We start from the raw sequence: 17360 nt of genomic DNA on the forward strand, positions 1-17360 counted from the left end.
TTACACAAAGAGCCTGTTAACGGTTTGTTAGCATGTTAGTTAGCGTGGTAGTTAATTATTATTAATTTTCCCCAATAGTATTTTTTTTCGCACATTAATCTCATCCACCATAACCTTGAAAAGTTCCTGCATCTCTTTTTCTCCTTCTCCATGTTTAGTGAGTGACTAAAGTTAAAGACCCAAACTACCTGTATAAATGTTGTTTGTTGGCGCGTGCAATGTAATGATATTTTAAGAAGTTCTTAAGTAGGAAAAATAAGAAATTCGTAAGAAATGACAGTTCTTAAGACGGTTCTTAAGAAAATATTGAGGAATTGCACTTAAGAACTTTCTTATGAACTTCTTAATTTTAGATCTTAAGACATTTCTTAAGATCGTTCTAAAGAACATATTGGTGAATCTGGCCCCAGGTCTTCTACGTCCTCATCTGTGTGAGGGGTGAGTGGGTGTGGTCATACGTGTTCATGCAGCTGTGGGACGGCCTGCATCAGATCCACGTCCTCAGCGTACACCTGAATGAGTGACAGAATGTCCCGGGTCCTGACGGCCTCGTAGAGGACCTGCAGCCTGGAGTCGGCGTCTGTGCACAGCCGCTGGGCAAAGCGCTTCTCTGTGTACTTGGCTGTGATGTAGTCCTTCCTCATCTGCCTGGAAACAGAGGAGGAGTAACAGCACCGTTAAGCAGTGGCATTCCATGTTCTTGGACCATCAGAACCCCCACATCCCGATGGGGACTTACATGTCGCTGGTTGGTTCTGGCTTGGTCACGTTCTGTGTCGACAGGTCTGCCTCCAGGATCTCGTTAAAGCTGGCATTCCCCACGTTCTTCGCCAACTACGGGTCGACAAATACACACCGTCACCTCCAGCTACTCCACAGTCAGACACGTCTAACCACACCTCCATGAATCCACTTCTTTACTTAGGGTGCTTTCACACCTGTCCCGTTTGGAGCAGTAGTTCCGGAACAGGGAGCGTTTCCCCCTAAAGATCCGTTTGTTTGGTATATGTGAACACAGCAATCACGCTCGGATGCGGCACAAAACAAGCGAGCCGAGATCTCCTAGGAGAGGTAGGGCTGGGCGATATGGACCAAAAGTCATATCTCGATATTTTCTAGCTGAATGGCGATACTCGATATATATAGATATTTTTTCTGTGACATAATTGGGGTTTCCCCCAAAGCATTATAGCATAGCATCTCTGTTAGCTTCATTTTTTCTGAGGCAAACCCTTAAAAAAACAGTCAGTTTTAATACAAAGCCTCGTGCCGAATGTCACACAGGTTCCTTTATTAACAGAGGTCTGCACAATATGTATAAATGTATAAAACAAATGAAATAAAAATAAACTGCCTGCATATATAGAATAAAAATGCTTCTTGAATAAAATAAAACAAATATCCCTTTCCTGCATAACAATTAAATTAAAATACACTGTGCAATTAATACAATGTAGACAGTAACAGGCAGACTTTTCCACTGAGGTTGACAGTTGTGCAAATAACAAAAGATTTGTGCAAATCTCAAATAAAACATTCAAGTCAATTTGCCACAAAATAAGCTATATCAAAATCATAAAAAAAAAAAAATGTAATTTTTTTTTTTTTTTTTTTTTTTTTTAAATCGATATAAACGATATTGTCTCGTACCATATCGCGTTTGAAAATATATCAATATATATTAAAATCTCGATATATCGCCCAGCCCTAGCTCCCTTCCATTCCAGACCTGGAGCGGTTCGTTTGCAGTGAGAACATAATCCACACAGCAACCGACACAACTCACTCATAACCATTGTTGTTTTTCCCGGGGTACGGAAGAGGAAACTCCTTCCGCGTTCATTTCTGACCAATGAGAGAACAGTTCGTTCTCATGGCATTTGTTAACAGCTTTGAACCGCTACAGACGGTTGCCTTGTGAACACAAACGCCACAAACGAAAAACGAAACAACTGTATCGATTTAACGCCCCTGAATCGGAACAAAACAAACGGGCCACAGGTCTGAAACCTTAACCTTAGATTTGTGGGTTTTTTTTTAATGAGAACGTGGTTCAAACATTCAGAGCAGCTATCCAGGCACTGTTAAAAACAAGAATGTTCTGATGGACAAATCTGACAGAACAACTTGCAGACCACTAGGGTGTGGATCAGGACCTGTGGATCTGGTTCCTCTACTGACCACTTGGGGCTACATCCAGGTTAAAATGTTCAACTTTACAGCAATTATAAACATATTTACAGTCTGGAACAAACAGCAGTTTTGGGCCTGGATAGCTCAGTGGGTTGAGCATTTACAGAGGCTATTGTCATCGTGCAGGCAGCGCAGGTTGGAACCCTGGCCTGTCGCTCTTTCCTGCATGTCTCCCACCCTCTCTCTATACCCATTTCCTGTCCACTTACTTTGAACAAAGGCCATGAGTTCCACAATATCTTTAAAAACAAAACAACAGTTTTTGTGTCTGTGGATTTCTGTACAGGGATGTGGTTTCTTGAGTGAAAACCACATACTGTATCAGTCTGTGATGTCAAACAGTCTAGCCTCTTAATACTTTCACTTTTAACTACTGAACTGTCAATAAAACCTAACAGCAAAATATAACACGTTTTGTTTAGAGTTCTGGGTTTCAGTTTACATCCGAGTAAAATTTTATTGACGTTCATCAATAAAAGATTTAAACAGGGGATCAAATATCTCAACTCGTATGCTGAAGTTTACTATTATCTTGATATCATGTATAGAGTTAACTACGACAATAAATGACCACACCCCTCAATCTTGAGTCTAATAACAGGATCTAGTGGTATTCAATCATATTGATAATATTCAATAATGTTTCCTGGGGTCGTGGTCTAAAAATTGGATACAGAAGATTTCTACTGAAATACGCTATCTGAATGAGAAAGAACTCAATGAGACTCAGTACGGAAAGATGACAGTTGCTGCTTGGTGGTAATTGAGGTAAAGTGGGCGTGTTTCAACACAGCCAGGTTTGTTGGTTTCGTCCATTTGTCTATTTTTAGATTAAATGTGGGTTGGCTCTTTGTGGAGTCCATGTCTGGCTGCTCTGTTTTCCGTTATTTCTTTGGAGATAGTGAAGTGGACTCACCAGCAGCTCAGACGTTCCCAGGACATCCAGGTCCAGACTCTGGATCCTGGAGTAGTGGACCCCCATCTCCCTGTGGATCCCCGAACACTCAATACAGATCAGCACGCCCAGGTTGGTGGACAGCCAGGTGGGGGCTGGTGGGAGAAGGGGGAGACTGGTGAGACGCATTCCCGGCTACACGATCCAGAAAGGAATGACTGCTTGGCCCACATCTGAAGGTTTCTTTGCTGATCTTAAATGGCAGCGTTTCTTTCTGAAGTCAAGTTCAAACCCACACGAACAGATCTAGATTTTCTTTAGGCCCATGGCCACAACCCTCTAGACCAGGGGTGGCCAACCAGTCGGAGGCTAAGAGCCACAAGTGGTTACTGTGTTACTGCAAAGAGCCACATCGTACACATGCACACATCCAGTGCCCCATCCCTCACTCCCTGCTCTCTCTGAGACATAAAAATACCATTAAAAAACGGAAAGGTGAAATCCTGCAATCTGATTGGTTGTTAACTGTGGTATAATGAGCATATACCACGGCTTCTATTCTAAACCTTATCACAGCATATCATTCCACGTCAGGAAAGCAGCAATGTATCCATGACAACAACCAACTGTTATATATTTTTTGACGGTTACAGCAGGTAGAAAAAAAGTAGCTGGTGTTAAAGTTTATTTTTTATTTTCGTTAACAATTAATTAGGCATGTTCACGGTAAACTTTGATCCCCGGGGAGGAGCTAACGATGGATGAATGGATTGACGAGGGCCTGTCTCCGAAAAAAAAGACGAGCAAAAGACGACATTCGGAGCTACATCTGGAGAGATGGGACTATTTTTTCCACAGTGGGGCTATTTTTACTGGATAATATTTATTTCTGATTAATTAAAAACTACATAAAATAGATTGTATATTCCTCTTTCATATTTACATTATTGGTAACCGTTTTATAAAAACAATACATCACTTTGCATCGGGCCGGAGACGCCCCTCAGCTGTGTGATTGTATACCACGGCCTGTCGTGATGTATTGCTTAAATATTAATATTTAATTAATGTTATACAGGACTGTCTCAGAAAATTAGAATATTGTGATTTTCTGTAATGCAATTACAAAAACAAAAATGTCATACATTCTGGATTCATTACAAATCAACTGAAATATTGCAAGCCTTTTATTATTTTAATATTGCTGATCATGGCTTACAGCTTAAGAAAACTCAAATATCCTATCTCAAAAAATTAGAATATTCTGGGAATCTTAATCTTAAAATGTAATCCATAATAATAATAATAATAATAATAATAATAATAATAATAATAATAATAATAATAATACATTTTTATTGCATTACAGAAAATAAAGAACTTTATCACAATATTCTAATTTTCTGAGACAGTCCTGTATATATTAAACTCTCCCACTCTGTTAAAAACGTCCTGTGTTTATCTTCATATTTTAGTTTGGCCGTGCATTTTTTCCCTGCCATTTTGAGAGTGGATTTTTTTCCCCCTCCAACTTATTTCCATCACAAGCACGAGCGCGCCCGTGTAGCTCAACGGGTTGAGCAGGAGACTTTTGTACAGCGACGCGGGTTGGATTCCAGTCGTGGCATATTTTTCCCCCACTTCCTACGTGTCTGTCTTTCACTGCACCTATCAAATAAAGTCGCACGAGCTGCATGAACCGGGCAAAGAGCCGCATGCGGCTTGGGAGCCGCGGGTTGGCCACCCCTGCTATAGGCACTTGTTACAGACATATGTAACAAGAACTTGGTCATCAAATAGATCAAGGTCATTATGGATGTTTGCACTGAGGATCTCTGCAGACCCAATCTCTGTGAAAGGAGAAATGTTTTGCACCCAAAACATTTAACATTTTTCCTGAGTGTCCTGGGTCTACTTCGGGTTGTCCTGGTCTACTCCAGGGTCTCCTGTAGTAGGCCCCAGGGAGGCGGCCAAGAGACATCCTAACCAGCTTAACCACCTCAACTAGAGTCCAGGTACCCTGCAGAGGAAGCTCATCTCAGCCGCTCTTATCCTCCATCAGTCTCTAACCACAGTTCCATAGGTGAGGGGAGGAGCAAAGATCCACCAGTAAACAGAGTCTCAGCTCTTTCTTCACCACAACAGACCAGTACACAGTCCACATTGGTCTAAAAATCTGTAGCAGCAGTGTAGTCTTTGTACTAAAAGTAGCAGCAGCAGTAGTAGTAGTACTGTAGTAGTACTGACCTGCAGCTCCGCAGTCGCAGCATCTGTCGTTGCCGTTCATCTTCTTCACCTCCGCTACAATGGCTTTGGTCAGCTCCTGGACAATGTTGTTCTCTCCTTCATCCTGGTCGCCTTTGAAGGCCATGTTCAGAGCTTCCTCTTTACTGTTCTGAAGCACGGACACCCAGCTGGAACACAGCAACATCTGTCACACAACCACTCCCAGGACCCTTGTCCAGCTGCAAAACATCTGCCACACGTCGGAACACGACATGCGTCAGACGCTGGATCATGTCAACATCTGTCGGACGTCAGCACAACATCTGTAGATGCTAGAACGACAACATCTGTAGATGCTAGAACGTCAAAATCTGTAAGACGTCGGAACCCGTCGACAACATCTGTCAGACATCAGAACACATCAACATTTGTCAAACGTCAGTACACAACATCAGTCAGATGATGGGATGCGTCAACATCTTTCAGACATCAACATCTGTCTTACGTCAGAACATCTGTCGATGCTAGAACCCGTCAACATCTGTCAGTCATCGGAGTGCGTCAACAACATCTGTTAAAGAACAACTCCCAGGTGCAATACCCAGCTGGGACATAAACATCTGTCAGATGTCAGAACCCAACATCTCTCAGATGCTGGAACATGTCAACATCTGTCGGATGTCTGCAAAACATCTGTAGATGCTAAAACGTCAACATCTGTAACACGTCGGAACATGGCGACAACATCTGCCAGACGCTGGAACACATCGACATCTGTAAGACGTCGGAAACACCGCAACAACAACATCTGTCAGACACAGGAACCCGTTGACAACATCTGTCAGACGTCAGAACACATCAACATTTGTCAAACGTCAGTGCACAACATCAGTCAGATGATGGGATGCGTCAACAACATCTGTATGATGCTGGAACGCATCAAATCTTTCAGACATCAACATCTGTCAGACGCGGGGACATGTCAACATCTGTCTAAGGTCAGAACATCTGTCGATGCTAGAATGCGTCAACAACATCTGTTAAAGAACAACTCCAAGGAGCAATACCCAGCTGGGACATAAACATCTGTCAAATGCTGGAACCCGTCGACCACATTTGTCAGACGCTGGAACATGCAGACAACATCAATCAGATGCTGGAAGCGGACAACATCTGTCAGGCACAAGAATGCATCAACAATATCTGTCAGACGTTGGAACATAACATCTGTCAGATTTTCTGGATACTTACATTTGACACTCTGCCTCATCTTCAGCCTGGAAATGGTATGTCCTGTCATCTGGATGAGCAGAAAGGGAGTGGTTTAGATCAGTGTTTCCCAACCCGGGTCCTCGGGGCACACTATTCTGCATGCTACTTGTATCAGGGTGTGCTGAAGCTGAAACATCTAAAACGTGCTTGGAAAACACTGGTTTAGATGAAAGTGAAGCGTTTTGGTGTTTGCTGTGGTTAGATTGAGATTTTGGCTAGGATTATATTCAGGGTCCGGGGTTGGGGTGTGTTTGCAACATACGTGAGAAAAGGTCAAAGCTCTTCTTCTCTTCGGGATTCCTCTTCACCTGGCAGGTGAGGAGGTTCAGCTTCGCTGGAGGTCTGTTAGCCTGTGAGACAATGGGAAGGGAAAAGGTGAGACAACAGCAGGAGACACCTGTACACCTGAACTTTTTTTAAATTTTTTTCATAAAAACTGGGAAAGGTTCAGACTATTCAGCCTCAAACTGTGATCCACAGAAGATTCAGATTCAGTCTGAAGATAATGACACCTCCGTTTTTTTTTGTGGCACTGACCTTGTGATGTTCTGTTAAAATGAACCAGAACTTATGCCAAACAGATCACTGAACCAATACAATCAGCACCTATCAGCGAATGGGAGAAACGCAATGTCATCACGGGGGAAATGCACCCTCATCCCTAGGATACGTACCCTCGCCCTCGTTTCCTAGTGACGCGTGCCTTTCCTAGTGACGGGTGCATTTCCCAGTGACGAGGGTGCGTTTCTTAGTAACGGGGGGAGTGTTTCCTATTAGCGTTTCCTAGTGACTGGTGCGTTTCCTAGTGACTAGTGCGTTTCCTAGTGACTGGTGCTTTTCCTAGTGACTGGTGCGTTTCCTATTGACTGGTGCGACTGGTGCGTTTCCCAGTGACGAGGGTGCCTTTCCTATTGGCGTTTTTGACTAGTGCGTTTCCTAGTGACTAGTGCGTTTCCTAGCGACTAGTGTGTTTCCTAGCACCCTCGTTACTAGGAAAGGCACCCTCGCCACTAAGGAACACTGTCTCAACACTAAGACACAAAGCGTTGTCATTAGGAAATGCAATCCGTCCACTAGGAAACACATCCTTGCCACTAGGAAATGCAATCTCGTCACTTGGAAAGCCACCCTCGTCACTAGGAAATGCACCCATGTCACCAGGAAACGCAGTCTTGTCACAAAGAAACATACCCTAGGAAATGCAATCCCATCATTACAAAACAGAGCTTCACCAAAAATAAACACAGCCTTGTCTCTAGGAAATGTAGTCTCGCTTCAGGAAATGTCTCAACACTAGCAGAGGAACCCTTGTCACTAGGAAACGCACTAGTCACTAGAAAACGCACCCTTGCCACTAGGAAACGCACCAGTCACTAGGAAACACACCCGTCACTAGGAAACGCACCAGTCACTAGGAAACGCACCAGTCACTAGGAAACACAACCGCCACTAGGAAACGCACCAGTCACTAGGAAACGCACCAGTCACTAGGAAACGCACCAGTCACTAGGAAACGCACCAGTCACTAGGAAACGCACCAGTCACTAGGAAACGCACCAGTCACTAGGAAACGCACCAGTCACTAGGAAACGCACCAGTCACTAGGAAACGCACCAGTCACTAGGAAACGCACCAGTAACTAGGAAACGCACCAGTCACTAGAAAACGCACCCTTGCCACTAGGAAACGCACCAGTCACTAGGAAACGCACCCGTCACTAGGAAACGCACCAGTCACTAGGAAACGCACCAGTCACTAGGAAACGCACCAGTCACTAGGAAAAGCACCAGTCACTAGGAAACGCACCAGTCACTAGGAAAAGCACCAGTCACTAGGAAACGCACCCTTGCCACTAGGAAACGCACCCTTGCCACTAGGAAACGCAACCGCCACTAGGAAACGCACCAGTCACTAGGAAACGCACCAGTCACTAGGAAACGCACCAGTCACTAGGAAACGCACCAGTCACTAGGAAACGCACCAGTCACTAGGAAACGCACCAGTCACTAGGAAACGCACCAGTCACTAGGAAACGCACCAGTCACTAGGAAACGCACCCGTCACTAGGAAACGCACCAGTCACTAGGAAACGCACCAGTCACTAGGAAACGCACCAGTCACTAGGAAACGCACCAGTCACTAGGAAACGCACCCGTCACTAGGAAACCCATCCGTCACTAGGAAACGCACCAGTCACTAGGAAACGCACCAGTCACTAGGAAACGCACCAGTCACTAGGAAACGCACCAGTCACTAGGAAACGCACCAGTCACTAGGAAACGCACCAGTCACTAGGAAACGCACCAGTCACTAGGAAACGCACCAGTCACTAGGAAACGCACCAGTCACTAGGAAAAGCACCAGTCACTAGGAAACACACCAGTCACTAGGAAACACACCAGTCACTAGGAAACGCACCCTTGCCACTAGGAAACACCCCAGTCACTAGGAAACGCACCCTTGCCACTAGGAAACGCACCCTTGCCACTAGGAAACACACCAGTCACTAGGAAACGCACCAGTCACTAGGAAACGCACCAGTCACTAGGAAACGCACCCTTACCACTAGGAAACGCACCAGTCACTAGGAAACGCACCAGTCACTAGGAAACGCACCAGTCACTAGGAAACACACCAGTCACTAGGAAACACACCAGTCACTAGGAAACACACCAGTCACTAGGAAACGCACCAGTCACTAGGAAACGCACCAGTCACTAGGAAACGCACCAGTCACTAGGAAACGCACCAGTCACTAGGAAACGCACCAGTCACTAGGAAACGCACCAGTCACTAGGAAACACAACCGCCACTAGGAAAAGCACCAGTCACTAGGAAACGCACCAGTCACTAGGAAACACACCAGTCACTAGGAAACGCACCAGTCACTAGGAAACGCACCAGTCACTAGGAAACGCACCAGTCACTAGGAAACGCACCAGTCACTAGGAAACGCACCAGTCACTAGGAAACGCACCAGTCACTAGGAAACGCACCAGTCACTAGGAAACGCACCAGCCACTACGAAACGCACCAGTCACTAGGAAAAGCACCAGTCACTAGGAAAAGCACCAGTCACTAGGAAAAGCACCAGTCACTAGGAAAAGCACCAGTCACTAGGAAACGCACCAGTCACTAGGAAACGCACTAGCCACTACGAAACGCACCAGTCACTAGGAAAAGCACCAGTCACTAGGAAACGCACCAGTCACTAGGAAACGCACCAGTCACTATGAAACGCACCAGTCACTAGGAAACGCACCAGTCACTAGGAAACGCACCAGTCACTAGGAAACGCACCAGTCACTAGGAAACGCACCAGTCACTAGGAAACGCACTAGCCACTACGAAACGCACCAGTCACTAGGAAAAGCACCAGTCACTAGGAAACACACTCTTGGCAATAGGAAATGCACCCTCGTCACTAAGGAACACAGTCTCAACACGATGCCTTGTTATTAGAAAACGCAACCTCGTCACTAGAAAACCTAGTGTCAACACGGGGAAATGTAGTCTTGCCACAAGGAAACACCTTCGTCAGTAGGAAATGCACCCTCGTCACTAGGAAATGCACCCAGGTCACCAGGAAACAGTCTTGTCACAAGGAAACGTACCCTAGTCACTAGGAAATGCAGTCCCATCATTACAAAACAGAGCTTCACCAGAAGGAAACCCAGCCTTGTCTCTAGGAAATGTAGTCTAGCCATCATGAAATGTCTCACACTAGCAGATGAACCCTTGTCACTAAGAAACACAGTCTTATCACTAGGATACAATCTCACTACGAAGAAATGTCGTAGGCTTACACTTTTATAGCACTTTCCAGCTGTACTCCTACAACCCTAAAGTGCTTCACACTACACCCATTCACCCATTCACACACTGGTTGTTGGTGGAGCTGACAACCAGGAGCAACTGGGGGTTCTTGGTCAAGGGCACTTTGGTGGTCACAGGAGGAACTAGGGCTCGAACCACTGAGCTCATGGAGCAAATGCTCTACCAACTGAGTTTTATCAGGAAGGAAACGCAGTCTTGTCTCTTGGAAATTTAGCCTCGTCAATAGGAAACATAACTTCGTCTCTAGGAAACACAGTATAATCTCTAGGAAACACAGTATAATCACTAGGAAATGTAGCCTCATCACTATGAAATCCAATCTCATCTCATCACTAGGAAATGCACCCTCGCCACTAGGAAACAGTCTCAACAGTAGGAAATGTAGTGTCAACACTAAGACATGAAGCCTTGTCACTAGGAAACGTGGTCTCGACACTAGGAAATTCAGTCTTAGTTGTCACTACAAAACAGGCTTCATCAGAAAGAAACACAGCCGTGTCTCTAGGAAATGTACCCTCGTCACTAGGAAACACAGTCCCAACACCAGGAAATGTAGTGTAGCCTTGTCCCGAGAAACGTAATGTCAGCACAGGATAACAGCCTTGTCACGATGAAACACAACTTCATTACTATGTTATATAGCATCGTCACTAGGAAACATTAATCTTGTTACTAGGAAACGCAGCCTTGTCACTTGTAGATCATCAGCATGTTTGCCTGGTGATGTTTCCCAGACACCAAACATTATTCAGCCCAATTGTAGCACATTGTCTGCAGTTTCCTTCAGTCCACATGTGGCTTTGACAGCACTCAGTCCGATTTATCTCGGCATGTATACGCAACCAGAGGTGTCAAAAGTATTCATATTCATTATTAGAAGGATAGATACTGGAGTTTAAAAATACTCCTGTAGAAGTTGAAGTATCAACTCAAGTTTTTTACTCAAGTAAAAGTATAAAAGTACTGGTTTCAAAACTACTTAAAGTATAAAAGTAAAAGTAATGTAAGGGGGAAAAAAGCCATTAAGGACAAAAGCCATTGAAAATGAATTCATCTTAGTATAATGCAAATATATTAAAGAACCATATATGTGTACTATTGAGCATTAACATGTGTTTCAGAGAGCAGGAGATATGATGACTAGTTGCCTATAAGTATTGTAATGGTGCAAAAAGTCAAACTTCAGAGGCATGTTATCATTTATCCTAAACTTTATTGGAATGTACATCCAAGTTTAGTTGCAGGAATCTGAGGGAACGGATGTAAGAACAAAACTTACATCCGTTGAAACAACCAACTGGAGTTTCCCTGAAACTCCAGTTTAATCCTTAGCTAGATTATTGCCAATAGCTAGATTTAGATGTGCAAGTAACCGCACTGACTGACTCAAGGCGAGAAACTAAGTGTTGATGCCCAAACTCCCAGATCCATCAGACGTGGACCAGTTCTTCATTTGCACAGCTCAAGTGTAGAGACGGAACCCCGTTTGATGAAAACCAAACAGCCTTTCAGCAGAAACACCTCATACCCACTGTCAAACCCGGTGGTAGAGGGATAATGGTCCGGAGTTGTTTTACAGAAACAGGACCACGAGTGTGAGGTTTATGAAATGTGCAGCAGAGCTCAGAGTTCAGACCGAAACACAGAAGGAACTAATAAGACTCAGATCAAGACTTGTCCTCCTCCCACCCTTCTTTTTCTCATCCTTTTCCTCATGCTTTTCCTCATGCTCTTTCCTCGCCTCCTCTCTGTCTTCCTCTGCTGCTTGCTCTGTCCTGATTGGCCATTTGAGTCTCTGTGTAAAAACTTCAAGATAAAAGAAGGCAGAAGAAAAAGCCATTATGAAGTTAAAACTAGATTTTAACTGTTTTCTGTCCCCCAAACCATCAAGACCAGAAACAAACGCAGACTTGTGGATGGACATGCAGGCCGGAGGGTGGACCTTGCCATGCAGGATGACCAATAAGAGCGGAGGGTGCTGTGTCTTACCGTGCCATGGCAGATGGTCAGGAAGCCGTTTTTCACTGAGCACTTCCTCTTCTGCCACACCTTCCTGAGCCTGACGAGCAAAAGGGAGAAGGTCAGCAACTGATGTTGAAGGTGGACAGAAAACCTGCTGGACTGAAGAGTCTGCAAACTTAATGTCTCTCATGTCGATACCTGGAGAAAAATGTGACGTTTACAGTCTAGCCCTTATATTCTGCTTTTTCTGACTTTCAATGTTTCTTAACCCATCGTATTGTAGAGAAAATCCTTTTTGGGATCTCCACAATAATCCTAAGTTTTCCATTATTCCAAATCGTCTAAGTTTTTCCTTCATCCGTGGACTTGAAGAAAACACAGGAGTCAAAGTTTCGGCTGGCATTCGTCCAACAAATACTGTGGAGGTCCTTTATTCCAAAAAAAAGTACAAGACGTCCACACGAGAGCATCGCATGTTCCGCGGTCCAAGGAAAACTTTTTTTTTTATCTCCGGACCACGGCTTTTATAGGTAGATAAGAGACATATGACGTTAGATGCATTATTCTCACCATCAATGATCCTACACATCTGTTCATGCTACTTTGAAGTTCTTGTTATTTTCCCTTTATCATTGCTAGATAACTGCCACATAGGAAACTGAGGCTTTGGTGCTCATTTACAATCATCTTCATTATTTCGCCTCTCACCTGCTTTGCCACAGTTGCTCAAGGCCATGGGTTTGCAAGTGCAGCGGACTTCCCCCTCCCTTACCCGTGTGTGTGTGTCCGGCCAGTGTTTTTTTTCCACTCTCTCTGTCTCTCTCTCCACTCTCAATATTAGTTTTAGTTAAATGTTTTACTTAGGTGTTAGATGATTATAAAATATTCACATAATTATATAAAAATATCCTCAACAGTATATCCCGTCTTCAGGCCCCCCAGCTGTCATTTTAAGGTTCATGACTGCTAAATAAATGAATGAAAGCGTAAGGAGTAGTCATACCTGCAGCTTCCACAATCAGTAACCATTTCTGCTGATTAATCCTCTAAACTCCGATCACAGATCAAGGCCCAGTCCCAATCCCCCCCCTAGTCCTACCTTTCAGCACTACCCCTAAATTTTGCACGTTCCCGTGAGGGTAGTGGTGTCCCAATTCCTCTTTGCATGTAGGGCTAGTGGCCATAACGAGGGCTAGTGTGTATGAATCTAGCCCTTCAGAGCGAGGGTTTTCAGGTGCTCACTAGCTGACTGAGGGCTAGAGAAATTTCCCAGAATGCTTTACGTCATCATTTGCAGACTGAATAAAAAAAATAAAAAATGGCGGACATTTCTTATTTTTTAGGGAATAAAATCAATATTTTGAGTTAGTTTCTGCATAAAACTCCATTTTGATTACATTTCTAGCGAGAAATATATATTTTACTTTCATAATATTCACTCAGTGAATGTACATAATCACTCGCTTGCTCGTTGTTGCTTTGTATCTTCAGATGTCGCTAGAATAAAGGCTGATTTATGGTTCCATGTTACACCAACGAAGAGCCTACGGCGTAGGTTACGCGGCGACGCGCGCCGTACGCCTGCGGCTGTTCTCATCTCGAAAACGTCGGAGCAAATTTCTTAACAGGCATTATTTGGATAAACTGAGCCCAGGTTGGGGATCTTAACGGTTACTTTTACGCCTGAAAATATTAAAACTTAATAAAGTGGCATATTAACAGCGCTACAGCGGAAATTAAAACAGCTTCTAGCTCTCAGCTTCCTGATATGGTGTGACGTATGTGCAAACGTAAATACGCAGTCGCTTACGTACCCGAACGTGGCCACGCAGTGACGTAGCAAGTGGTGTCCCAATCCCTAGGGAACATTACAAGGGCCCTACTCATTTTTAGGGCTAGTGGTAGTGAGTGAGGGCTAGTGGTAGAAAGTAGGGGGTGTATTGGGATTGGCCCCAAACCTGCCCATGCTTAACAGGTTACAGAGGATTTATAATGCAGGATCTAACAGGGGATGGGCAATCCTGGTCCTCCAGGACCGGTGTCCTGCATGTTTCCTGCTTCCACATCCCTGGATTCAGATGTTTGATGTTTGCTCATCTCTTTCAAGGAAACATCCGAACTCTTCAGAATGAACCCGTTTCTGCATCTGCGCTCCAGAAAACGTGGCCCGATTCTCTTTTGAGGCTGATTTCACATGTACGGATTTGTCCTCGCTGCACCACAGAACACCAAAGATGTTCCTGGCTGTGTTATGGATCACCAGGAAGCCCTTGTCAAACTTCAGGCAGACCATAAATTCCTCCATGGTTTTCTTCGTGGACGTCCTGCCTGTTCAGGGACTTCTGTGGTAAACTCATGAACAGAGACTTTTCCAGTTCCAGTGAGGTCTTCAAGCATCCAGATGTTCCTCGTAGCTTGTTGTTAAACCTCACTGAGGATTCTACATTGTCTTTGGGGTGATCTTGACTGGAGGTAAACTTCTAGGAAGAGTATCCACTAAACTGTCTCCATTTCTAGACCAGTGTTTCCCAATCCTGGACCTCAGGACCCCCTTGTCCTGCATGTTTTAGATTTTGTCCTGCTTTAGTACACCCTGATACAAATGACTGTGTCATGATGACAATTAATTAAGATGAGGTGTGTTGATGCAGGGAGACATCTAAGACATGTAAGACAGAAGTTCCTGAGGACCAGGATTTGCAAATGCTTTTTTTTTTAAGACAGTTGGTCTAGCTCAGGGGTCGGCAACCCAAAATGTTGAAAGAGCCATATTGGACCAAAACACAAAAAACAATTATGTCTGGAGCCGAAAAAAAATCAAAAGTCTTGTATAAACCTTAGAATCAAGGCAAATGGTGAAAGGCGAAATGTTGAAAAAAAGGTCAAAATTTCGAGAAAAAAGTTGAAACGTCGAGGAAATAGTAAAAATTTCGAGAAAAAAGTCGAAATGTTGAGAAAAAAGTCAAAATTTCGAGAAAAAAGTCGAAATTTCGAGATTAATGTTGAAGTACAATTTAAAGAAAAAAGAGATTAAAAATTAAAGGAAAAGGGAAGAAAAGAAAGGAAAAAAGAAAGAAAAAAAAAAAGGTCAAACATTTTTGAAAAAGCTCCAGGGAGCCACTAGGGCGGCGCTAAAGAGCTGCATGCGGCTCCAGAGCCGCGGGTTGCCGACTCCTGGTCTAGCTGTAGACTGAGGGATGATAAACACCCTCTGATGACGGGTATCCTCTTCCAAATCAAGAATATTGTTTATTATGGACACTTTGGTGGAGCTCAGGTTACATTTTATGGTGAATGAATGCAGAAATTGAGTTTTAATATAGACTTGAAACACTTTTCTAGATCCAGCATAAAAAAGTAAAAGTTAAACTGAAAGAAAAAGCTAATGGGCTGACAGAGCCCCATGTCTGGGATTCCGGGAGTTGGAGTTCACTCACCCTTCACTTCTCTTGTAGAGGACTCCGGAGCGCTCTGTGCCATGCGCTTTGTTACCCTGCAGCTGATGGAGGCTGTAACCGGCATTCTGTTTTGCCTGAGAGTCCTGCGGTTGGATCAAAGTTAGAGCAGAATATTTTCACCAAAACCAAGCCAAAGCCAGTCAAAAACCAAACTGAAACAAGACCAGAAATAAGCCAAATCCATACTAAAACCAGTCCAAAATCCGACCATGCCCGACCCAAAAACAGTTCCACACCAGATCAAAATTAAACCAAAACCAAGTAAAATATTGTCCAAATCAAAGCAAAAACCAATCCAAGATCAAGTAAAACTTGACTTTGACTTGACTTAATCCTGTTTGCCCCGTCTGGAGCATAGGGCCTCAGTTAGGTGTCGCCATCTGCTGCGGTCTCTAGCGATGTTCCGCGCCTCATGCCATGAGGTATTGGCGTGTTCTAGGTCCTTTTTGACTCCTCTCCTCCACGACAGTCTGGGTCTACCCCTCCTTCTCTTGCCCTGGGGATTCCAGTCTAACACAGCTCTTGTGATGGATGATGGTGGTTTTCTCAATGTGTGTCCTATCCACCTCCACTTCCTACGCCTGATTGTGATCTCTACTGCTTCCTGCCCTGTCGTCTCTAGGAGGTGTTGGTTGCTGATCTTCTTGGGCCACCAGATGCCTAGGATGTAGCGTAATCTTGAGTTGATGAAGGTTTGAAGTTTATGAGTGTTCAGCTGTGATAGACCCCAGGTTTCGCACCCGTATAGCAAGATGGTCTTTACATTGGAATTGAAGATCCGTAGCTTGGTTCTGAGGGAGATGTTCCTGGCCCTCCAGACTGGTTTTAGTTGGGCAAAGGCAGCCTTTGCCTTACCTATGCGTGCCTCTACATCCTTGGATGTGTCTCCATCACTGCTGATGACGCTCCCTAGGTACGTGAACTCTTTCACTATCTCTAGCTCTGTATCTCTGCAACACACAGGTTTGGCATTCCCCAGAGTTTTTACTCGCATCTCCTTGGTTTTGCTTGCGTTTATGACCAGACCTACTTGACCTGAGCTGTGTTCTAATCTTTGCGTCTTCTGTCTCATCTGGCTGATGGTATGGCTCAGGAGGGCAAGGTCATCCGCGAAGTCTAGATCATCTAGCATGGTCGTCAAAGTCCACTGAATCCCTAACCTTCCCTCTTTGGTGGTTTCTCTCAACACCCAATCCAGCGCCGTTATGAAAAGCAGCGGGCTCAAGAGGCATCCCTGCCGCACTCCAGTGGCCATGTTGAAGGGCTCTGTCAGGTCTCCTTCATGAGATACTTGTGCTTGGAAGTCGGTGTAGAATACTTTAATCATGTTGATTATCTTTGAGGGGATTCCGTAGTGAGCCAGGATGTTCCACAGTGTAGTCCTGTCGATTGAGTCGAACGCTTTCTCGTAGTCTATGAAAACAGCATACAGTTGTGAGTTCAATTCTGCAGATTGTTCCACGATAATTCTTAGGGTCGCAATCTGGTCACTGCACGATCTGTTAGGTCGGAAGCCT

At 44.4% G+C, this 17360-nt stretch overlaps 1 protein-coding gene across 1 annotated transcript in view; it reads right to left on the minus strand.

Moving 5' to 3' along the window:
• Positions 1-17360, minus strand: part of asap2b (ArfGAP with SH3 domain, ankyrin repeat and PH domain 2b) — a 65247-nt gene that overhangs the window by 16862 nt on the left and 31025 nt on the right. Inside the window, exons 10-17 of the mRNA XM_061706931.1 lie at positions 15823-15926; positions 12413-12482; positions 6849-6936; positions 6566-6614; positions 5336-5502; positions 3110-3243; positions 740-834; positions 459-648 (exon numbers count right to left, since the gene is read on the minus strand). Of these exons, the coding sequence (XP_061562915.1) occupies positions 459-648; positions 740-834; positions 3110-3243; positions 5336-5502; positions 6566-6614; positions 6849-6936; positions 12413-12482; positions 15823-15926 (897 nt within the window). The remainder of the gene's footprint in view (positions 1-458; positions 649-739; positions 835-3109; positions 3244-5335; positions 5503-6565; positions 6615-6848; positions 6937-12412; positions 12483-15822; positions 15927-17360) is intronic.

This window comes from Cololabis saira, chromosome 18 (assembly GCF_033807715.1).
Source record: "Cololabis saira isolate AMF1-May2022 chromosome 18, fColSai1.1, whole genome shotgun sequence".
Taxonomy (NCBI): Eukaryota; Metazoa; Chordata; class Actinopteri; order Beloniformes; family Belonidae; genus Cololabis; species Cololabis saira.